The sequence below is a fragment of the Corvus kubaryi genome, unplaced genomic scaffold, assembly GCF_017639235.1.
Source record: "Corvus kubaryi isolate FWS band 111438036 unplaced genomic scaffold, C.kubaryi_AGA036_p1.0 37398, whole genome shotgun sequence".
Taxonomy (NCBI): domain Eukaryota; kingdom Metazoa; phylum Chordata; class Aves; order Passeriformes; family Corvidae; genus Corvus; species Corvus kubaryi.
Window position 1 is genome coordinate 50,271,360 of NW_024581137.1, and position 25,229 is coordinate 50,296,588.

General features: G+C 38.4%; 1 protein-coding gene across 4 annotated transcripts in view; it reads left to right on the plus strand.

Annotated features, from left to right (window-relative positions):
• PTPRN2 (protein tyrosine phosphatase receptor type N2) overlaps positions 1-25,229 on the plus strand; it is a 654,654-nt gene that overhangs the window by 581,080 nt on the left and 48,345 nt on the right. For all 4 annotated transcript variants that reach the window (XM_042044446.1, XM_042044450.1, XM_042044448.1 and 1 more), the window contains 2 exons: positions 11,298-11,445; positions 18,902-18,975. In XM_042044446.1, the coding sequence (XP_041900380.1) occupies positions 11,298-11,445; positions 18,902-18,975 (222 nt within the window). The remainder of the gene's footprint in view (positions 1-11,297; positions 11,446-18,901; positions 18,976-25,229) is intronic.

The following is a 25,229-nucleotide window of genomic DNA, read 5'->3' on the forward strand; positions in this document are numbered from 1 at the left end:
TTAACAGTCAGCTGTACTTTTACTGTCTACTCAAAGCTACTACTCACTCCCTCAATGTATTCTCCTTGTTCAGCATTTGAAGGAAAGGGTTCCAAGGGAAAGAAACAGCATGCAAGGAAATGTTGAGAGTTATCAGCTATGACCAAAATTTACTTCTTCCCATAGCATTTTCTTATTTAGCCATGTTCCAGTTTTTGTTTTTCTGACTTTCTTCCTTTGCAGTATAGTGTCTTCTTTCATCATTTCACTTCTTTGTTGACCTCTACAGTCTGTTCTTGGCTTCTTCTTCTTCTGTCCTCTTTCACATTGTTTTTTCCTTGTTCTTATTTTGCCCTCTGTCACTTCAAATATTTTCATCTGTGGATTAGACCAGTGTTCCTCAAACTTCTTTAAAGTGTTATCCTTTACTGGCTTCCATGGAAACCCAAGAGTCCCAGGAGCAGGCAGAATGTCTTCAGCTTATGCACTTCTAAAGCTTTTCTACCATCACTTCACAATCCCTTTTGAATGCTTTCATGAGAAAAATATTTGAGAATCTCTGAGCTAGGCCAGCCTCAGTTGAAAATCCCATGGTGCATAGATAAAAGGTTACCTGAAAAATGGGACACTTCCTCTAGATTTGGGAGCTGGGTAGATGCCAGCTGCATCTTTCTCACAGCCAATGTTGCTTATTCTCCTACTGCATGTTGTTTCAACGTGGCTGTGAGTGTGACATGGAAGGGGTAGGGCAGAAGTGTCTTCTCCCGCAGGTTCTTTTAAGTCCTGGAAGGGCTTCTGTGAAAAAAGAGTTTCTTCATGGCTTACTGTCACAGAATCATAAAATCATTTAGGTTGGAAGAGACCTCGAATATCAAGTCTAACCATCAAAAACCAATGTTTCATCCAACCTGCTTTCTGAGCTGTCTTTTATAGTCAAGCTCTTGGTTTTTACTCTTGCACTGAGTTTGCTCTGCATCCACGGAACTGGCAGTTCACTAACTGGGTTGCTTTTCTGTGGTTTGCTGTGTGCAAACATGGAACTTCCTAGGTAGTGGACATGGTTCCAAAATGGTCCTGAGAGCAAGGATTTGATCATTGAAGGTGTTTGTGGAGTTTGAAGTGTCCTGTCTCTGTTACAGGAGTTTTCTAAGGAAAAGGCTGATTATCCAGTCTGTTCTTTCCCTGCTTTTTCTCAGAGGTGACCATGTGGTCACTTGTTCTTATATGCGTAGTCTGCCTGTGGGCTGTGGGTATAGCATGAGTTGCAAGACTTCTTGGATTTCATATTGCATGTTCTCAATTTTCTACAACCTCTTGTGTGTTTAGGCACAAACTCTATCAATTTGATATCTTACCTTGCCTCACCACCCAAAAAAACCCCAAACCCACACTGAAAAGCAGAGGGGTTTTCCTTTATGAGTTATTATTTTTTTCCTGGAGAAGCACCTTTTCACTTTTATTCACAGGTTTAAGAGTAGCAGTAAGTAAGTACTTATCCCTTTGCTCTAGTAGGGGTATTATGTCTGTAAAAGTAATATTTTCCTTTCTACCCTCAAGATGGCCAGTGTTTAACACAGTCTTATTTTTCCAGACTATCTATAAATCACATCATGTTCTGTATCATTTGGATATACTTGGTCATGGTTGCTTGGGTTTTACTGGTTTCATTACCTCTGAAGAACTTGACTACACTTGAAGAGAAGATTATTTTTAAACATGACATTTTCAGAATTCTTTATTTATCTCTTGGTAATTCATATGTATATAGTAAATGAAGATGACTATGCAAGCGCTCTGAAAAGAAACACAGACTTTAATTCATTAAAATTTAAATTTGAAAACACAGTACCCAACAGAGAACCCAAATTTAGATGCTTAATTGAGTTAGCAGGGCTACGAGAAGAAGAAGCCAGGAAATTTGGTTTTGTGTTTTCAGCCAGGTAATTAGTGTGCAGTAATATATTTTTTAAGTTTTCATTTCAGACACACAACAGACATATAAATGAATCATAGATATGTCTTGGATTGTGGTATGGTGTTCAAAACATTAGTAAGAAAATGAAGCGAGAAAGGATCATCTGAAAAATTGATTGTGTTAGAAGAAAATAGCAGTTTCCTGTGAGAATGGTGTTGGGTGTCAATATTTATCAAAAAGAGTCAAAGGACTTGATATGTATATTTTTGTTCAGTTTTCCAGCTAGTTTTTATTCAACTGTGTAGCTTGTGCTTTTACATTTTAGCAAAGCTACCAGAAATGCTTCCCAAAATGTCTCAGCTGACGAATTCAGCTGACACTCTCCTTGGCACCAGTTCCTGTACTGCAGAGCTGTCTTTAATGGGGAGGTTTGGGCTGAGTCTTTCCTTGTTTTGGATTTATTTTTGGCTTTAAGAAATGTCACAACATATCCCGTGCTGTGAAATAACAGTATTTGGCTAAGAGGTTTAGACCTTAATTTTTGAATAGTCTTCTTTTAAAGGCTGTTTATTATTTAAGATTTCTGTAGTGAAATCTACTATAAGAAGTACAGAAATTTTAGAAACTGATTCTGGATAATTCACCTTTTACATATATATTATTTACCTTAGCATGTATTCATATAAACAGCATTCAACATGTGCATAAATTCATCTACTCACCAGCCACTTAAACCATGTACTTCTAAACAAAACCCCCAACCAAAAACCCGTACTAATTCCATCACATTCAGAATATTTGGTATACTTGTGATTACAAAAATGTTATCAGATATGGATTCATTAATGTTGCCTGACCTTTAGCCATCTCTATAAACATGATCATGGGGTAAGGAAAAAACATCTGTCAAGAATATTCCTGCAAAAATTAGTGTATTAGGAGCATATTCTGTGACCCTGGGAAATTCATTTTGGTGTTTCTGCCCTTTCATCCCCCATCTGTGAAGCAGCAGTGATACTTGCCTCCCCTGCAGAAGTAATGTGAGCACTTTCTGACAGTTGGACAAGAACGTGCTATAGAAATACAGGGATTGTAAGGGAGAAAATTATATTCCTTTTATGGCAATCATCTTCTCTTTTTTGTTGAGGTTTATTTAAAGCAAAGTAATTGCAGGGGTGAAACTTCATAGGCATAATTTAGATTTCAAGAAAGGGGGTAAGGAGGAGGAGATGAGGGTGGTTTTATTTTAAGACCTAGAAGACACCATTAAGTAGCTGATATTCCTTGAGAAGGGATTCCTTGTAGAATGAATTTCTTTATCTTCTGCTATATTTAGAGAGCCAGGTAGAGTAAATACTTCATAATTAAGCATTCCATTTTTTTAATGTTTAACTTCTTAGCTGAATTTCTTTTTAAAAGTATACTTGCCTGCACCATTCAGTTTTAAGCAATGCTTAACATCACTTGTATTTTCCAAGATTTCCTCCAGAGATGACAACCTGTGTCAGTCCACACCAGGTTGTATCCATCCATTTCATTGGGATTTCATTGAACACCTTTGGCAGCTGGGAGCTGTAAGAAAAGGGATTAGCAAGTGTTTGTGTGACACACACTGATCCCAGCACCTGCTGATTGGATTGAAGTAATCCTTTTACAGGTTACAAAACTCTATTATCAGAGCATTAAGAGAAGGAGAGATGGTGATATACACTGCATCAAGGCTATATTAATTTAGGTAAACAGAAAATAGGTGGCCATCTAATATACTTGTGAATTACAGCCATTCTTGCAAAAGTTGTTCACTGGTCCAGTCTGGTAGATAATGCCTTGCACTCCTTGTGCAAAGGTGATACTTCTCTAGCAAACCAGGAACAGTAATTTAACATTATTTTAGATGGCATGCTGAAAGCACAACTGCTCTCTAAGACCACGTTTAGGTGTTTACAATGAGCTTTACATCTAAAAATATGAAACTGAAACTATGGAATGTCATTTTTATTGTTGGCTGGTATCACCATGGAAGTTAAATTATTTCCTAATAATGCAACCTGTTTGAAGCAATCTAGGGATATTATTCTCAACCACACTGAATAGTTGCTTTGTCAGTGAAATGCCTCCCTCTGTCTTTTTTTTTTAGTTTTCCTTCATCACCTACCATATTATGTATGATATTAGTAGTGTTTTATGCCAAATTACAAGTAGAGCTCCATGGTATTTTTCAGTACATAACTGAAAAGCCTCAAAAATATTTTTTTCACTGGTGTAATCATGTTCTGAGGAATATGAGAAACATTAAATCAAAACATATCATGGTAGTAATATGGCTGCAAACATGGAGGAGGAAAAATAATTTCTCAGGGTCTTTTACAAAGAGAAAATACAAATTCCCACTTTTTTATTTCCTATATTTTTTTTCATTTGTGGTTATTGTAAGCAGGAGATCTGAGATGGCACAGGACACGACAGAAAAAAGAAAGGAGCCTTCAGCCTGAAATGACTGACTAATCAGGTGATGAAATCCTGCTTGCAGTAAAGCAGTGGATGCAGAACACTCCCCAGGATTGAAAGCATGTGAGACTTTATGGCCAGATAGTAATTCACTGAGATTTCTTCCAGATACAAGTTCTGTGAGATACTGACAATGAGCTACCACAACAGAATTTTTCATTTTATATGTCTATATAAGCCAAATATAACTACCCCAATAAAGTCACATTTCTTTGCAGTTAATATTGAAAACTTGATATTCTAGACTAAAGCTCGTGTTTCTGACAGTTATGGATTGATGCTTCAGAGATGGAGCTTTCTTGGTAAGATTTACAGGCTCTGCATTATTGTGGGTTGGTTGGATTAGAACATCAGAAACAACTGTGGGGCTTCCATGGAACAACTATTGGAGAAAACTGATGTTCTTAACATGCTAGTCGATGGAAAGACTGAAATTGGCTGAGATAGTGCATCCTCTATTTATTTAAGGTTTGCTTTGCTAGGAAGAAAGGCAGGAAAGCATGGGCATACTTTGGCTCTGCTCCCATGTTTCAGCACCACTGAAAGTCTCTTCATGTAAACACGTGTGGTGAACTCCCAGCCTTCTGTCTGTGCAAGAACACCAGGGCAACTCAGGGACAAAGTCAGATCTTCTGCAAACAAGACTCCAAAGTAACTTCAGTGTTACTATGAAACCATGCTGGGAAGTGAGAAATGCTTAGAAAATGTGGAAAAAACATTATGATGCTCTGCGGGATCTGAATATGGCTCAAGGTTCTAATAGTGACACTGATCTCAGGGAGCTTTATCTGATCAGGTCTGGACAAGTTTGGCTGCACCAAAATAGAAGAATAAAGTGATCATTTTATAAAAGAGGAGTGGGGAGAAGGAAAATAGAAGAGAAATGAACCTTTCTGTTGCTATTCCCTAAGTCCAGACTCCAGCCCTAGAAAATAATGGAGCACATATTGAAAAAGGAGTTGCTGATTATCTGGAGAGAGATTTTTCAAGGGCATAAAAGGAAAAAAGATGTACGGGTGTCATTTAAGAGGATGGGGAAGGCTGGAGTCCTTCCTTTGTGTGTCTGCTAATCTCTTTCACCCTTTCCATTGGATAGCTAAACAATGAGTAAGAATATGCATAATTTTATAAAGAGCAAATCTTGCCTGGACAAACCTGATTGCTTTTAAGTAAAACTACAAAACCAAGTAGGTGAAGTGAAAACAACAGATGTAATACATAAAGATTTTAATAAAGTCTTGACACTGTCTCATGAATAGTTAATTGAAAAATTACTGTCAATTTTTTAGAGGATAATTATGTGGATTGAAATGGAGCAAAAGGGTGATATACAAAAAGTAATGATCGAAAGCTATGTCTAGGAGTGTCTGGCATAGTATAGGAATTGCTCTTAGATCCAGTTATATTTAACTTTTTAAATAATGATGTGGAAGTGAGTGCAAGTGACAATGGCTTTTATCACAGTCTAAAGTTCTGCACAGATGTGATAACAGAGGAGTAATTCAAAAGTCTGAAAATGTTAAACCTAAAAACACATGCAACAAATAAATTATCTTTGAAGAGTCGCAAGAAGACATATCTATAATTTGCATAGATCCATTAATTCATGATCTGTGAAGACACTGGAATATATACAAGCAGGAATTATGGAGAACAGCAATATTATGAGCAAGCAGACTAAAGTTAAAATAAATGACTTGGTGAAAATGAGTAACAAGTTTGAAATAGAAAAGCAATATTGTTGACATCTCTGAAGAAACCATCTCAAATGAGAACTAGTATTCCTTATTGAAAATATTTGTATATTTCCAGGTATACAGTGTATAGTTCAGAACAGTTAGAGTCCCAAGAAGTAATAATGAGCTGTGCTTTAGGCTTCTGCTTTAGATACAGAGCAGCCAAATGTTAGAAAGATTCTAGTGTAGTACAAGAAATGACATTATTTGAAGGCCTGGAAGCAGGTAATCAGATAGGCTTCTTCTGTCTCTGAATTCTATAGCTCTGTGAGTAATATGAGTGGGAACAGAGAAATTTACTGTGAAGCCACTAATGATAAGGTATTAAGCCAGAAAAAGGAAGGAAGGACAAAACCATATGTGGTGTTGAAAGCAAATTGGGTTTATGCAGAAAAGTGTTCCTCTTGTATGTAGTCAATGCAATGTGTGCTAAAGAACACAAAGAAGTTGAAACAGAGGAGCAAGAATTCTAGGGCATCCTGGGCCAGAACGATGCAACCGATGAGTCTGCAAGGAAAAAAAGCGAAAAAAGCCGTTGCTTAAATTAATTGGAGAGAATACAAAACAAACTTTTTCAAGTACAGTCTTTTACTGCACAATTTGCTATATGATGGCAAAGACAAATTCTCTCCTCTGCACATTCCTTCTGAGGAACCCAGGGAAGCATGACAGCACTGCCTGGGCCTCTGCGTCCCTGGCAAAAGCAGCAGCAGTTTGAAAGCAGTGGCTCCCACACTGTTGGGTGAACACTGTGGGTTTGAGCGGTCACTGTTCACAAGGATTAAGATAATTTCACATCCATGTCTTCAGCTGACATTTGAAATTCGATTAGACCTGTCAAGGTCTGTCGATTTGAGAGCTGCACATCTTTTCACCAAAAGATGCATCCTCAGTCATGAAAAGGGTTTCTACTCAAGTACCATATTGGAACTATGTTGTCAAAAATAATTGTGGTAACTGAACATCAGCTAATAAAATAGGCATTTTTAAAACAAATATTGTGACAGATGCAAACCATATTATCTCTGAAGAAAGTATTTTGTCTCTTCACCCCAGTAACAAGTGATAGGAGAAGAGGGAATGACCTCAAGTTGTGCCAGGGGAGGTTTAGATTGGGTATTAGGGAAAATTTCTTTGCTGAAAGGGCTGTCAGGCACTGGAACAGGCTGCCCAGGGCAGTGATGGAGTCACCACCATCTCTGGAGTTATTTAAAAGACATATAGATTTGGTACTGAGGAACATGGCTTAGTGGTGGACTTGGCAGTGCTGCGTTACCAGTTGGACTCAATGATCTGAGAAACTTTTCCAAGATAAATTATTCCATAGTTCTATGATTTAGAGATTGACCAGTCAATTAGAATTTAATGGTTATATTTTTAACCTTATTTAGTCATAGAGCATGGATTGGACACCCCTCCTGAAAAACAAAAAGAATAAAAAAACCACCAACAACAACAAACCTGAAGTGATTTGAAGCTCTAACAAAGCCATGTTCTACCATAGCCAAGCCAGGCTACTGTGCTCTGTCTTTGTGCCTGTGTGCAGGCACATGGAATCTGTCTTAATATGTGTCACTGGCACCATCTCTTTTGGCCATTCATTGTCCCTGGGACAGCTTCTCATCCTCTGGCTGAAAGTGCCTCTTTTGCCTTACAACTCGCATGTCTCACAGTAACAATAGATTTTATAGCACATCCACTCTGTCCACATAATGTCAGCACATCCTCCTTATCCCCACAGCATGTTTGGTAGCAAGAGTATCTCCTCTGTCTAAACAACAGAAAGCATGAACTGGGCTACCAGTTGTCGTTGCAGGTGAGGCCCTGTGGAAGGAAAATAGGATTAATGGGATTTAAGGTGCATCGAAAGACCTGTGCAAGCAGATGGAGTTTGTTTGAATGATGGCATATACTTGGGATTACAGGACTTGCCTCATGCACATACTGGTGAAACTAGACCTCTGCTTTTTTCAGCAGGCTTGAGGAGCATTGCAATAACAGTGGTGACAACCTCTATTTATTTTACCTGCTGCTCTGGGACAAGGACAATCATGTGCGTGTTTGACATGTTGGTAATGAATTTCTTTTGTACCAGGCAAACACTGCAGAATGTCTCATCAAAACATCCTAATTAAGGAGTGGATTTGAGTAGACGTACAATCTCTAAAATATCAGAAGTTCCACTCAATTTAATGCATCCAGCATCTCCCAAGAGAGTGTTTCAAAATCACTAAGCTTCTGTTTAGCAAAATGGGGATGAGCATAGGGGCTCTGAAGGACTGTAAATGAAAGATTACTTAACACTGAGGGAATTGTCTGGCTCCTGAACGTTTTAAAGCAGCTTCTTTCTCAGTAGCTTTTAAAAATGTGTGTAAAGCGGAAGTTCATATTGTGGAGAGCCTTCCATGGGTGCATTCAAATAGTCAAACCCTCTACAAGGTCTGTCAGGAAGTGCCCTGTGAATCTGATCCATGTGATCCAGGAATGGAAACCACACAAAAAATGGTTGGTTAAAGTAAAGATTTCAATATTTTCATTTGAAAATTCATTTATCTTTACACTCAAGATTATCTGAAAAATGAAGGTGAAAGTAAAAGCTTCTGAGGAGCAGTGAGTTATTTAAAAGTTCATGTGCAGTAAAAGCAGTCAATTTACCTTAACTCTAAACTTAACATTAACTGTGTCAGATTTGATGATTTAAAAAGGAAATTAAATTTATTTTTAAAATGCAATCCTTGAAATCTTCAAAGAGGCAAGTTGGAGTCAACAAAAAGCTCCTTACTACATTCAGCCCTGCCTTTGGAATCCAATGTTCATGGCCCTTTCCTATAGCTTTGTGGACGTACCAGTATTTTGGAGAGATTCAGTGTTGGCAGATCTGTATATCTGCATAAAATGTCCCTGAAGTCTGTGGGACATTGGTGATGGGCATGTCAAAATGAATCAGATTATAAAAATGTGGTTTAAAATGGGAAGATGCTACGGGCTGGTCCTTGACTGCCTGATCTCTGCTGCATGCTAAACAGCTACTCTGAAGCCAGCAGTCTTGGCTCTGTGGTATTGGAAGATTTTGCTATTTTTTTGCTTTGCCTCATAAAAATTCTTATGTACCAGCAAGTCTCTGCTCTGGAGGGATTTTTTTTTTTTTTTTTTTTTTTGGTTGCTGTTGTTGTTGTTGTTGTTCAGTGTACATATCCAGGCACAGATTTGCTAGGAGAAAAGAACAGGATTTTAGCCTCCCTCCTTTCCCCAGTAGCAACAGCCTTTTGACAAGGACAAACAAACTATTTGAGGATGGTTTCCTCCTGTTAACTTGCAAGTTAATGCTGGGAACATGTTACCTGACCCACACCCTGACACACAGCGGGGCCACGGCGATCTCCCAGCTCTGCGTCCGTCAGGTCACAGCTCTGTCCACTGCAGTGCTTTTTCCTTCGTTGTAGAAAAAAGCAATCACACAGTAGGTGTTTTGATTGTATCTAGGCCAATTCCACTATTTTTTACCTTCTTTAGAAATCTTTCTTCTAATGCAATATCTTTCTATGTCCTTAAAGACATCCCTTCTGGAAGCGTCACTTCTTGAATTGGTTTTTCAGTACCAGGTTTGATTTACAAACCTTGTGTAAGGACACGGGCGCCCGACAAGCCCTGCACCAAACAAAGCTGTGTGTCAGGTGCTCTTTTGTCATCAAAAAACTGTTCAAGCTGCAAGAGGGAGCAGCATCCTGCCCTGCCAGCCAGGTGGGAAGCACAGTGGCACAACAGCTTTGCAGAGCTCCTGTTTGGCAGAAGACAAGCTGCAAGCTTTTTACACCTTCTGTTAAACCTGTTAAGAGGGCATGAGAGCCTTTCTTCTTTAAAGCACATTCAGGAAGAACAATTCAACATCACAGAGATTGTCTACAGGGAAGGTTTTCTAAGCAATTAAAGTGCTTTTTATGCTTTACAGTGAATCCTTTCTGGGAGCTTTTTCTAGACAAGGTTTGCTACAGATTGGGCTGTACTAGTGAAGGTTCCAGCAATAACCGCTGTGATTGATGTTTGGGCCAGAAGCTTTGCTATTGACCCCAGCCCTGAGCCTGTCTCCTAAACAGTCTGTCCCTTTTTAAATGTGTTTAAGAATGTTAATTTCAACCTACCTAGTAAAGGCAGTATGGAGTCTAATTTACAAATATGGACAGGGGTGTAATGTGAGATGGTTCTCTTGCTTGTTGTAGGAGCAGATTGCAGGCTCTGCAAGGTAATGAGGCTGTGTAAGTAGGCTTACAGTACCAAGTGGTCACTTTCTTAATTTTGTGTTAAAGGGAGGGGAAGATTTCTGGGTTCCCCCACCCTTCCTCTTTTCTGCTTTCTTTTCCTTACATACTTGGTTTATTTTCTGATCCATGGGGTGAAGGAAAAGGGTTTTGGTTCACTTTTCTCAAAAAAAAAAGGAACTGAATTCCTGATCCACTGCTGGACTGGATCTCTAGCCTTGGGAGATCTGCAAAAGCTTAAGACCTGCACCAATATACTTTGATGGGCCGTCATTCTTGCCACAGACAGTTTTCTTTGGTGATGCTTTTCCTAGTACTGTTAACTGAATGTAATGTACAATCTTTAACAACATATGTTAATGTTAATTAACAACACCTCCTCAGTTCAAGGCTCGCTCCTTGCCAGTTTGTCTGCAAGATGAGTTTCTGATGACCCAGTCCTTGAGCTGTGACAGTTCAGCCTGGCAATTTTTACATTATTTTCAACATCTTTATCACTGTTGTGATGTGCATATGTGCTTGAACTTTAGTTGTAAAAGCCTTTGTTTTGAGAGGAGTCGTTGTTTTTAGTAATTTTTGTCAATGGAACTTTGTTTCTTTTCCATTGCCTAATGAAAGAGACATTTGGACTTATGTTTTCTAGGTACTGAAGAAGAAATAATTTTCTCCTAAACCTCAGTAACCAGAGGTTTCATGCATTTCCTCTGTTAGGAATATTTTATCGTTCTCATTTTTTATAGCACAAATAAGCTTGAAGTTAACTCTCTTAAGTAAATAAATTAACCTTAAAACAGCCTTTTTTCCCCCCAAATCTCAGAATTCCCATGCTTTGAGAAACATCCTTTTAGCTTAGCTTTCAGCCTAGCTAAGTCAATGCTTAATGCAGTATCCTTTTAATTCCAGTCCTACATGGAAGATCACCTGAAAAACAAGAATCGTCTGGAGAAGGAGTGGGAAGCTCTGTGCGCCTACCAGGCTGAGCCCAACGACAGCGCTGTTGCACAGCAGGAGGAGAATGTCCAGAAGAACCGCTCACTGGCTGTAGTACCTTGTATGTACACCTCCCTTTGCATCATGGTGTTTTAAATTCTTGATACGTTCCCCAATATCCTTTGCACAGTGGTGTGAAAGCTGCAGATGGCAGGCAAACAATGTGGAGTGTTTTTTAGATGTACTAGAAAGCTGTGGCTACAGCTGTGGGCTGGGTGTGTGTCCTGTTGTCATATCAGACCCTGTTTATCTCCTTGTAAGTTGCTTATGTGCTACAAAAATGCATAACTGTGCCACATAACACCGGTGCTGCAGCTGTGCTGTCTCACAAAATTCCATATATTCAGTGCTGGAATATAACTTCTGTACAAGAGTGGCATCTGTAGCTATTCAACAGAAGTCTCTTCTTCTGACCAAGACAAGTTGGTCTCTTGTCCATCCAGCAGTAATACCAGCAGTCTATAGACAGAGCTAGATCTGTTTATCAGATACTCAGCGGTACTAAAGGAGCCCCTTTAGGCTTCAGTGGATAAGTCTGCAAACTGGCTTCTCTCTGCAAGGCTTAGGATAAAAAGAGAAAAATAAAAATAGTGATTAAAAAAAGGAACCGATGCTTATATTCCTAGAATCTGCTCTTTCCTGTAAGCAGCCACCTTTTGAGCTTGAAATAAAAGTAACATACTTTTCCTATGCAGACATATATATATCTCATAGATTACATTAGTAATGTATGGACACATATTTCATTAAGCAACCAATGAAACAAAAATGAAACTGAGAATATATGCACAGTCCACAGCAACCAAAATTCTCTCAATCAGTGTGCCCACAATCCAGCTGGATAGCTTGGCAAACATATATAGCTGGTTTAATTTTTAAAGTGCCCTGAAAACCTTAATTTTCCCTAAGAGAGCCTTGGGCAAGTACTTTTCCTCCTTTAGAAATGGGGAAATGACAGGTAACACGTTAAGTAAATGTCATAGACAGATTTAGAGTGAAGATTCTTTGGAAGGACATGATAATTTCACTGAGCCCATCAGTCCTTGCATATTTGCTTCAGCAGGCTTTGTCTCTTTTGTTTATGTAGTGGCTGTTTCTGCAGTACTTTGCTGCTCAGGAGTGGACTAGAGCAACTTGGCAGTATTAATTCTCCCAACTAAATATGGTGCTGGTCAAAAGCCTTTTGGGGCAACAACAGCAGTTTGCTGACTTCTGTGTGTTTTGGGATCAGGCCTGTTGAGAAGTTCTAAAGTAGTCACCATGAAAGTTGAAGTAGTGCAAGCTTTCTGTGCCCTTTTGCATCCTGAAAAAAACAGCACTTAACTGACATGATAGGAAGAGAAAATTTTCCATGCAAATATGTATCGATCCAAGTTAATCTTCCTGTGTAAAGTGTTCTATCAATATGGACCTACAGTCAGACCATCTTAAGATATTTCAAGTGCCTGCTCGTAAATGAGGCTGGTTTTTGTTGCTGCCAGAGAGACAGCATAGGAGCTACAGATGTTGCCAGAAATTGGTGCTGGTTATTCGATAAGTAGAAACTTCATGATACAATGAAGCTATAAGTGTCTTCATTATACAATGAGCTATAAGATAGAAACCTTCAGAGTAGACTTTTCTACCTCTGAATCCAGAAGTATCATGGCTCTGACAGTGCTAAAGAGCAGAGATTTTTAGCTTGGGTGTCACAGAATCATTTGGGTTGGGAAAGTCCTCTAAGATCATCAATTCAGTCATTAACCCAGCACTGCCAAGCCACCACTAAACCACATCCCTGAGTACCACGTGTACATGTCTTTTAAATACCCTCAGGGATGGTGACAGATTCTCTTTTCATCATACTGTACCATGTGGATGTATCAGCCAGCCTTTGTTGCTCTTCCATTGCTTCTTCCATGGCATGTTTTTATGCCTGTTTTTCCCATACCTGGGTCTAGACTGAATCAATGCTGCCTGTGAAGGAATTTGGACATGGATAGGGTGACTGCAATTTATCTGAAGTTTCAACAAAAAATATTCTAGTACATTTAAAAGGGTAAAATGCTATATTTGCTTTTTTTCTTCAATGTGGAAACTTCTATTACAAATATTAGTGCACTGGGAATTTTCCTTTTTGACTGAATTGCACAAAATTACCTGCCTTCACTTTCTGAAGTTGCTGTGCACTGGTAAACAGCTGTCCTGTTATATATGTTTAAACTACTTGCTACTTTGTTGATGGGTGGAAAGTATGGCATAGAGTTTAAACAATATTAAATTTTGATGAGGCAGTGGTTATTTTAGACTCTAAGATTAGACTGAGATGAGAAAGTCCAGTTTGTCCACATTTTTTTTTTTAACTGTGTTAGGCATGAAAACTATAGCAAAAAAAGCCATAGATTTGCTTCATAATGTATGAAGAAGCAAACCTGATATGCTTTTGATATTCTACAAAGTTATTATGCTGTATTCAGTGCATTCTCACAGAGTAATGCCTTATTAGTGTTTCCTTACTCCTTTCATATTCATAATCACCTTGACAAGGTAGAACAAGGTTGCCAATTCACGTAGAAGATTTCATCTTAGAAAGGCTTCAAAGAAGCTTTAATATCGTGTTGTATTTGCTTTGCATTTTTCTTTCTGAACCAGTCTTGAAGTAATACAATATTATTTTTACTGATTATATAACTGATTTAATTATTATCACAATTTTATCATAGACTACTCTTACACCTAACTTTTCTATTTACAAACAGCTTTTAAAATACTTGATAGCAGAACACCTTGACACTACACTTAACTAATTACAAGTTAAAAAAATACTAACAATTCAAGTTACCTGGACCTAACAAAACTGTATCCTTTTATCCAATCAACAAGCAGATTGCTATAATTTAGGGCACATGGTGTTTATATTTAGTGCTATAATTTAGTGATGCCTATTTTATGTATGAATACATGAGCAGCTCAAGAAAAGCTTTCCAAATTTTTATTCTCTTTTTGCATCTCTGAAAAATAAACCCATCTCAATAGAGGCAATACCGTATGTTTTATTTATGTATACCATGAATATATACAGGTATTTAAAACATTTGGCAAACAACTTTTTGCAGTGAACATCTATCAAAAACTGTCCACCATAGCCGTGTCCATGGGTCATGGTATACATTAAAGCAACCTGCTTATCTCTGTGCTTTGGCTTTCCTCTAAAGGAAAGCAAAGCAGTTACAGGCAAAACATGCACCCAGATCTGAGGCTGGCTTGCCTTTAGAGCACAGCCAGGGGTTGTGCACCAAAGATGGGAACACCTGAGCAGAGGGTTGTGTGCATTACCCATATTACAGGTGCATGTACAAATTGTGCTCTGAAATGAATGAACTTGAGCAGTTCAGAGCAAAGAAAAGTTCCACTTTCTGCAGATCATCTGTAGGCAAAATAATGATAATCAGCAGATTATGATTTTTCATCGTCTTCGGATTGCTCCACTTTTCCTCAGTAGTTCTTCACTTTCTTAATTCAGTGGAGTTCTGTGTAGTGCTTTGTATGGGAAAAAAAAAATAGATCAGTCTAAATCTAGAAGGAAGAGAATTATGATCCAGGCAGAATGTGCCAGGTTGATTGCTGTAAGATTTGCCCTGTTCTGTGAGGCCTGGATTTGGACAACCCAAATTTGCCCATATTCCTTGTTTGCAGCCTTGTTTGTTGGTTCTGTTCCTTCAGAAGTATCTGATTAAAAGGAAACAAAAGACAGAGGAAAGATGTGAGTCTTACTTTGCCAAGCTTTCAATCTCCATCTAACAACAAAAATAATATATTTCCATCAAGTTGCAGTGCCACTGTGAGAGAAGTAGAAGATTGAGATGACATACTACTGTAGTATTGGTCACTGTTTAAATAATCCAGATAGTAATGATATTTTATTCTCAACTCAGTCATTTAAACACAGGAATCCAGTGTTTGAGATGCTGTAAGTACTCAAGGTATCTAGGCAGAACTAGCAGGTATAACACAAGCTCTGCGGGATGCTCCTGCCTGCTAGCCCGAGTGTTCTTAGGACACTCAAATATCAGTAGAAACCTACACTGAGGTGTTGAAGCCAAGTTTTCTGGGCATGAATGTGTGAAATTGTAGATTAGGATGCCTCAATTTAAGTGTCTCCATGTAGCTGCCTCCATGTGAGCCGGGTGTCAAAGCCCCTGATACAGCCAGTGAGAAGCCAGTCAGTGCAGTGACATGAGGAGAGCTGTGCAATGGCCAAAAGTTGGTATTCGTATTTACAGTGAAATGAATAGCTTTAGGATGCCACTGTGTATCCTATGTGAGCTTCAGATGCTGGTCTAATAGGGTACAAGTCTTTGGGTCTTGTGTCCTCTCTGTTATCCTTGTGCAATGTCTCATCTACGCTACAGTTTCTCAAACAGTCCAAAATATATTCGTATTTAGCTGGCTAAATCAAGCTCCATTAACTTTACATGAAGATATTTATGTGTAGACACCAAAACTTAGCTTTTTCAGTCTGTAAATTAAGATTTATATACTGCAGACTCTTGTGTGTTAGCTTATATCACGTCCTTTATGCTCTATCCTCTACATTTTATAATTTATATTTTATGTGTATATAAAATACAACACTGTGCTGTGTTTCTCCTGAGCTACAGGTTAATATAAACCTTATTTAGGAAGCCTCCTCTGCCACTTGTATCCATCTATACATTTTGCTTTTCTTTCAGCTCTGGCTTGGCTGGAGCAATAGCAAATGCAAAGCAGTTCAGCATTCAGCAGCAGCTATTGTAGATACTTAAAATGATGACGAGCTGTAGCTTGGCCAGATTGCAGTAGCTAGTAACAGCATTTGTCTTTTCTCTCACTTCCTTATTACAACTCCTCTCCTATTTCTTCATTCATCTTTCTTTCTTGTTTGTTAGATTGATCTTATGTATCTTTCTTTTCTGACATACCTTCCTTACTTTTATTTCCTGCTTCTCACATAATCAATATGCAGTTTGCCAAAAAAAAAAAAATGCTGTACATTCAGCATTTTCCCCATAGTTGCTCATTGTTAACATAACAATCTGGTGTCCATGGTATTCTGTTGGTTTTTTTTTTTCTTTTCTTCTTCCCCTGCCTGTTTCTGAAGAGCTATTATGCTAGTTCCTAGAAGCTTTGAGGTGATAACAGGCATAGACAAGCTCAATCTGTTCATTGTCAATATGAATGTTTGATGCTGCAACTGAAGCACACATGGGTGCAAACTCCTGATGTATGCAGAAAAACACGTACGACCTTTTTTGCACACTTCTTTTTTCTAAGTGCAAATACAAAGGCTCACCACCTTTTCACTACCAAAGCCTTAACATGTCTCACCCCCTGATAAACTCTCCAAGACAGCAAGATAATGACATGGCACACTAAATCAGAGAGTCTGGATAAAACACTATGTTTTAAAAAAAAAGATCCTGAAGTTACTGATCTCACACTTTATTCTTATTGGAGAGTCACCCTGACATCTGTTTGCTAAATACTGATGAATCACTGTCTGCTCTTTCTCCTTTATCCATTTGAAAACATTTCACACATTTCCTTTGGTGATTAGTTCAAACACTTTTGCTGTTCAATGAACAGGGCTTATCCTGAGTGCTTGCTTAGCTTAAGGTGTGTGAGAGACCACATTTACTGCATGTAACCTGTGTACCTTCTGCAAAGCCAGAAGGTTTCGGAGTTGCAATTCTTCAAGCACTCTGTGGCAATGCTCATTGCAAAGCCTCCTATAAAAATATTGGGTAGCCCAAGATCTCAGGTGTCAAAAGTTCATATTTATGTTTTGGATTTTTTAGTGCAGTGTTGTCAAAGTGAGGTGGAAATGAATAATGTTCATGAACATCTTCCCTTTCTTGTCCTCTTCCTCCTCCTATTGTGTTGAAACATTAGCAGGGAAAGTAATTTTATGTGAATAGTAAAGAATATCTCTTCAGTTATTTGATGTGACTTGTTCATCATTAATCTTATTCCAGAGGAAGATTGCTAACACTGTTGGGTGAGATAGAGTGACTATAAACAACACTCTTGCAAGCATCCCTTTGTCTTGCTCATGTATTGAACTGCCATGGCATTACCATTGAATAAATCAAAGCAGAGCCCAAACTCTCTGTTTCTACCTTCGTGTGTGGTACTTACAATGTTTGATAATTCATTTTTTATTCCTCATTATTAAAATAATGATTGGTACTTAACAGCCAACTTGGAATCCTGGTGTTGGGTGGTGTCACAACCCACTAGACAAGGTACTCTTATTTTGTCTATTTGAAAAATGAGTGGAAAGATCCTTGATCCCCTCAAAACATTAGTATCCGTATTCAGCTGTAGAGAGCCACAGAAGGGACAGCTCCCATCCTCTTTCCACCATATACTGTGCAGGGTAGGTTTCCTGAGAAGTATAAATTGTGCTGGTTATATATCAAGTACAAGTTGTTTGAGATTCGTATGTGGACTTAAGACATCTCTCACATAAATTATCTGAGTGTGATCTGGGCTTTCTTTCTTTAGTCAGTGGAAAGAAAATGCATTTCTTGAGCACAATTTGGCCTTTTTGCGACAGCTAAATCAGGATTAAATGATTCATCACATCGAAACATTTCTCATAATAGAAATTGAGTCTGGATGACTGGAAGAGATGCAGACATCTGCACTGTCACTGCCTTAGTATAGACAAATAAAACCCATCCATTGTATGTGTTCTGATGTAGAAATAATTATTTTTAAAAAGGCTAGAGTTTTGGGGTGTACCAATAAATATAATTGAGCTAGCACCAGTAAAATTACAAGTTAAAAAGTGATAAAATAATCTTGATGATGGGCAAACAAAGTGAGTATGTCTCCTATGTCCACAACTGCTGTTTTCTTTACTGGTGTCTGAACTAGCTACAGTAACAGCAGTGTAAGATGTCTATGTGTGCTCCAGTTGTACTTTAAGTGAAATTGTTGGCATTTTTTCTCTCCCATGATCATCTCCAAGTCATATTGTCTCCCCATGTCACTAGTGGAACACCACACAGCACTGGTCTTTGACGAGGACAGATTAACTTAGTGTCCAGATCTCAGCTATATTTCCATGTTCCTGTTGTTCATTTTATAGAGAAGTCAGGTGGACAAAGTTCCATCAGCTTCCCTCTTCCATGACCCTGCAAGCACAAGAATATTTGCTGTATTACTGGGGGGTTTTAGTGATTTGACGAGTTTAAATCTTAAACTCCTTAAACAGAAGAGGTTCTCCTTTTTCCTTGAGAGGTTGCAGCACATCACAGTGCATCTCATGAAGACAGAATTTCTGACACTGAGCCTCTGGAGTATCCCATTGCTTCATTCCTGGGTCAGGCTATGATTCTGTGTCTGTATCCACCCTATGGCTAGGTTGGGAGTCAGAAGGACATATCCTTTCTGATATTTACCTGTCTTGAAAACCACATTAATTTAATAATAACTTAAAATGGGTAGAATACTGGTATAGAAACTTTCTTCTCTTATTTTCTCCTTTGCAGATGACCATTCCAGGATATGTCTGAAAGGTGAAAGTAGCCACAACAATTCAGATTACATCAATGCCAGTCCAATTGTAAGTACGGTAACCTATGAGAAGTATTCCAGATAGTTGATCCTTGTCATTCCTTATTGTCAAAATAGGCTCACTGTGGGCACCTCACTGCTAATCTCAGGTTGTGAGCACCTCACAACACCGGTGTTTCAGCCTGTCCTTTCAAATTGAAGAGAAATATATGTGCATGTAATACCGTTGAAGTTTATGTACTAAGAAACAGTCACTAGATAACCCTCATTCTACCTTGTAATACTGTCAGTCAGTTTTTCTGTACTTGATATTAGATATTAATTTAGAGATCATAAAATTCAATGCTTTACTTTAGTGGAGCTTTTCCTTCTCTGAGGGGTAAAAATAGTTTGTTCTTTTTTGCATTGTCCTGCTAGCTACAGTAGGAGGAATGGTATCTGTAGGCATGGAGAGCTGAGCTCCACAGACTTCTGAGCTTCTTCTGCATTAGGAAGTGACATTTCCCATTGCCTTTCTTCCTCTGTTGACCTAGTGATGCACAGTCTGGTGGTGCTGTAGCTCTCCTGGTTCTTTTCTGAGCTTGCTGTTTTGGAAGCAAGAACAGGTTCCCCTAGCCCCTGTGAATTCATTCCAACTGCAAAGTAGGTTAGTCCAATTTTTGTGTCCAGGTACTCCAGCTGCCATTTCCCATGACTATGTGAGCTGAATGTGAATCCTTTCTTCTCCATGAAAGGTGATAGGGAGAAAAGGTCTCTGTAGGCACCAAATAGGTATGCTAATGCCTGAAGCATTGCCCTGTCCTAGCATCTCAATGGAAGTGTCAGGATATCCACGTGAAGGGGGAAAAAACCACTGTGTCCTTGACCTCCGTGGGACTGCTGGTATTGCAGTCACTTTTTCTCATGGTTTTTATTCACATTAATTAGGCACTAAAAAGTTATTATAGGGCACCTGTGAGAAAGAACTTAGGATGGAGAATTAGATCTCACTGCAGTGGGCTGTATAGGCCATTACTGGCTCATTTTTCTGGGGAGTATCACTCCCCCAGTTAAATGACTTTGTGTGGGCAAGGCAGCTGACAATTTGCAACAGCATGAAATTACAGGCTGCTTCCTTCCAATGTTGTTGACAATACTTCTTTTTCTTAAAAAAACCCCACAGCTACATAGAAACTATTCCCTGATCTTTGTTTCAGCAGAGTTCAAAAGCTTCATTTCCTTCAACACATAAAAGCACTTTATTCAAGGAGTTAAAAAACACACAGAAGCCAAAAAACATCTTTGGGATATTTTTGTCTTTGGCTTAGGGTAGAGGGGAAACCAAAGCACCTGCATGTTAAGGCATTGCCAGTTTCCATTTCAGAGGACAAGGGTAGATAGGCACAGATTAGAGTTTTTAGACTGCTTTTAGGTATGTCTCTGACTAGACCAAGCTCTATCTGGCACCGGGATCAGGGGATCACAGTAAGTTGGTGTTCCAAGGAATATGTAGCCTGCTTGTAAAATCATACCCAGAGGTCCAGCTCCAGGGCTTCAGTGCCCTGTTTTTGTCTTCAGGACCCATCTGGTGAGTTATGTTTGGTCAAGCCTTCATCTGATAGTAGAAACTGAGAGTTTTTGTGGGAAGGACAGGAGTGGGAGGTGATAACTGGAAGTGAGATATTGTATTCTTGTGAGAGCTTGGTTGTAATTCACATGGCAACGACATGGTATCAAAGTGGAACTACAGCATCTGTAGACAGTGCTAAGCCAGGTTCAGTGTTGACAGCAGTACAAATGCTGGGTTTTTACTGAAAAACTGGGCTTCTGCAACCTGCCCAAAAGTCTGTGTAGATGCAGCTTAACTAGTTTTAGTACACAAATTTGGCTGGAAAAAGCATAAAATCTTGCATGTGTGTATATATCTGTTGCAATTGTAGTTCTGGATTATAGTGTAACTGTTTCTTTAATTACACTGAAGAGAAAAGTATTAGATTAAGTAGTGTTGGAAGTGAAGAAACAGGACTAAGCTATCCCATTGACAGAACTGGGAAGAGGTTTGCTTTATCAGGATGCCCACAGCTAATGTAAGCAGAGGGTCTCTGCTTCCTCAGCTTTAACTCTTTTTTTTTACAAAGGGTTGCAATCTTCCCTTTCCATCTAGCTCTTAATAAGGGTCCTTCTGCAGGGTTAGAAGGTATTTATCTTTGTAGTTTTCCCAGACTCAAGGGTTTTGTTCAATACAAGTCACACTGATGAAGCAAAAATTCTTATGGTTGTCTTTATATCTCTTACAGAAATACTTCTATGCCCAGAAATAAGTGGGTTCACAAGTGTTGCATTAGATTGGGACAAGTGCCCAGTAAATTTCATAGCCAAGAAAAACTGCCAAGAAAAGTCTTCAAGTTCCTCTTCTTCATGGTAGGAGAGAGACCCTACAGTGAGGAGAGAAGTGCCACAGCTGACATTTGTGTAGACCTGCTATTCCAAGGAAAGAGATGCTCTATTTAGTTACATGAGTTTGTTCCACTAAGCCAGTAATCATTTTGATATTTTGAAAGCAATAGATCAAAGTGTTCCCTGAAGGTGATGCAGTGGGAGGTTGATAGGAGGAAATCCCTGCTTTGCAAGCCCATGGTCTGGAAAGATTCCCTGCAAACTGTTGAAATTCAAACCAAATTAAATATCCTCAGATTAGCGTAAACATATTTGTTAATCTGGTGTAGTTTTTGTGTAATGAGGTAGAATATAGGAGTGGCAGAGATATCCAGTCTCTGTTCTCCCCACTTCAAATGCCTACTGCAATATTGTATTGGGCATTTGATTCTGCAATATTTACTGTGGTTATACAGAGTTGGACATATGTGCTATTTCTACTGCTTTTTACCCGAGATCTTTTCGGGTAGCAGGCACACATTTAGTCAGTGTCTTTGTAAGCACACAGTGGATGTGGAATATCAGTACAGCTGATATTCACTCACTCTTGCAAAAATCCTACCGTTTCTTTCCTTCAGACTGTTTCAACTTAAATAACCTCAGTAATTATCCTGTCAATACAGTGATGCTCCTGGTGCATTTTCTCCTTGCAGTGCCTGGGTGAGGAGTGAGCACTGTTGTGAGATGAGCATTGATAGCACAGGATCAGTATGGGATGAACTGACTGGAAGAAGCTTTTTCCTCCCTGTGTGTGGGAGCTGTCTGGTGCAGGAAGAGTATAAAATGAAGTAATTATATTTGAGCTTCAGAGAGGGAGGCTGCCAGTCCTGTACATGTCGCTGGGTATCTCCAGCTTCTGGGTCAGTGGTCCAGTCTCCAGCTGGGGCTCACTCAACCTTCACTGAAGCCTAAATGAGTGCAGCAGCACACCATAAAAAAATCCCCGTGCTAGACAATGAGCTGGCCACCTGCCCACATGTTTCTTCCTTTTAAATAATGCTTCTCCCCCTCAACACCTCAATACTTCACAATATGATGTGAAAACTGGGGTTACATTGATGGCTTCACTGCAGCTGGGAATGGGTGAAGAGAATCAGGAAAGATTTAGTCCAAGTTCTTCCCATTTGTCTTTAATTTTGCTGTAGCATGAGGCCAGGCTAAATGAGTCCTTAGGATAAATTTGCATGGTAAAAGTGAGGTAGAAATCTGTTCCCCTCCTCTCTGAAATAACATAAAGTACTATGATAATAACTCTGGTATCGGCAGCTGAATGAAAGGCTTGCAATTACAGCACAAGGAGACTCTGACTGTGCAGAATAAAACTGTGATAATTACTTCTGTCATATTTGTACTTAGTCCTCATTAAATTTCAGGAAAATCATCCAGTAGTAAATAATGTGCAATCTTTGCTTTTAAATCAGAGGTCATGAAAGTAAATGGGAAATTCTGTTTTTCCTCATAGGGTGTCTGAGAGAGAAAAAATCCCATCAACTACATTTTAAAACTCAGTTTGCTTATTATTGAAGACACCAGACTGAGGAATGTCATTAGCATGACAGTTTGTTCAAATACAGCATACAAATTTCATCACCAAGAATAGACTCTGAAATTCATAATGGCATAGGCAACCAGATTTGCTTCTTTCATTCCATTAGGGGCTTGAAAGGAAAGATTTAAAAAATTGTTTTAAATTTTAATTCAAACATGAAGATGAGTACTAGTCTACCTTTTTAATTTTAATGCTTAGATGAATGTGATTACAAAGTTCATCTGCAATTGCTGGATATGCTTTCTTTTGCAAAAACAAATACACTTTTTCTTCTTTTAGAGACTGTCTATACTTTGTGTAATAAATACATACATGGAAGTAGATTTTGTTGGTGTTGTAGACACATTAAGTCTGGAAACCACACAGAAGCTTGCATCCATACAAATTTTTCAAGGCATTAATCAGATTTCAACTTCCTTTCTGTCACATTTGTTCTACACTGGATTTCATTCTGATCTCATCATTCAGGAATATTTCAGATGGACTCAGAGGATTTAGATGAAGGTAAATATGGTGTGACTGAGACCACATCACACCCAGCATCTTTGTAAGTGGAAAGTAAAGATCTGACAAGCTGAGAGGGAAGGTAAAAGGAAAGAATGAATCACTGTTATCCTTTACATGATATTTCAAAATGGTCATTGATGCCTATTGACACTTTTACTTCAGTTTGCAGTTTTACAAGACTGCTTAACAAGAATCTACATGTACCACTGTCAAGGATTTGCTCCCACAACGTATTGATTTTTCTGTATTTTGTCAGCATTATCAGTGAAATCGTGCAGCAGCACAATCTCTATCTAAAAACTCAACAAAATTCAGCATTCTTCAGGGAATCCTTGCAAAGTCTTAGAATAAGGCAGCTGGATAATAGAACTCTTGAAGGAAAAACCAACAGTGTAGCTTTTATTCTGTAGTAAAGCAAAGGTGGAATCCTTGTCTGATATTAACGAGATGCAACCAGTTATGATAATGTTCTTCATATATTTTCCTACTCTAAGGTACTGTAAGTCAACATATCCTACAAAGCCCTGTAGGAAAACACAAGTTGTGCCATTAAAGTTTTTTCTACTTTTTCTTTTCCAACAAGAAATCTCAGTGCTCGTCCTTTATCTTTTCATTTGCTTTTGATACTGGTAGTGACAGAAATCAGCACAATCAATTGCAGGGCCAGTTATAGTAATCCTTGATCCCTAATATAAAATCATGGAAAAATAGATTGAAACATTATCACCAGACTTGCCTTTGCTGTACTGCAGCAGAAAATGAGAATTCTACCACAGTAGAACAGTTGTAATAATTGCAGCTTTTTCTTTCCAACAATGGCTATTCGATCCCATTCTGATGTAAGCCTTGTGAACTTGGTGCTTTGATGGGAAATAGAGGGAAAAATCCTGTTCTTTTTGAACAATTACTATTAGGGTGATTTCTGAAGGTTGTTCTGTTGTAAAATGTTAGCAAACAATCAATTTTTGTTTTAATACTTGATTGTATGGGGTCTGGAGTTCTCCATTCTTCTCTGGAGAACACATTTTCTATTTTATTTTCATGAAGTGAGGAATCTGAAATCCTTGAAAGACGATAATGACTACTGACATTAAAAAAAAGGCCTTTTACTTGATCCTTGATTAGTTAGTTTAAAGCCCATTACTGACTTTATTTTTTTATTCAAACTTCTGTTAACTTTGATAGATTAAGATGCCCTTGGTGTTCTTGATGACCTTGAGAGAATAAAAAAGAATATAGCAAAAACATTCAAGAACTGTCCCTTGCCACCACCTACTCACATTAAATTGAATGTGACCAGACTAGGGATTTTTCACACTTTTCTTGAAATACGTGGTCTTTTAAACAGTGCATGTAATACAAAATTGATGAAACCAGGAATTTCATTTAATTAGTTTAAACTTTGCTCTTATTTTTGTTCAGTTAAAGATCATTTAATAGTGTGATAGCATTTTCTGCCATTTTCTATTTGCTCTGAGCAAGAAGAGTTTCTGCTCGTAATTGTTTTTTGTTCAACGCAATGTGCTTGGAATGTAATAATTGTAATTGTCTTTTGAATTATTGTTAATCTGCTGATACACTTCACTAGTCTGTGCTTATTGTGATGTTTGCCACGTTCCAACAGCACCTTTGTGACAGAGGTTGATTAATGTGAAATGCCAAGATTGGCCTATTCCTGATTTATCAGCTGAATGTTGAGAAGTATTTCCTCCATGACAGCACTATTTGCATCATCCTTGATTTCTTCTGCCTTTGTTTTCTGGCACGTCTACATTAAAAAAAAAAGTTAATTTTAGAAGATTTTGAAATAAATTACTATTTTTCTAAAGTTT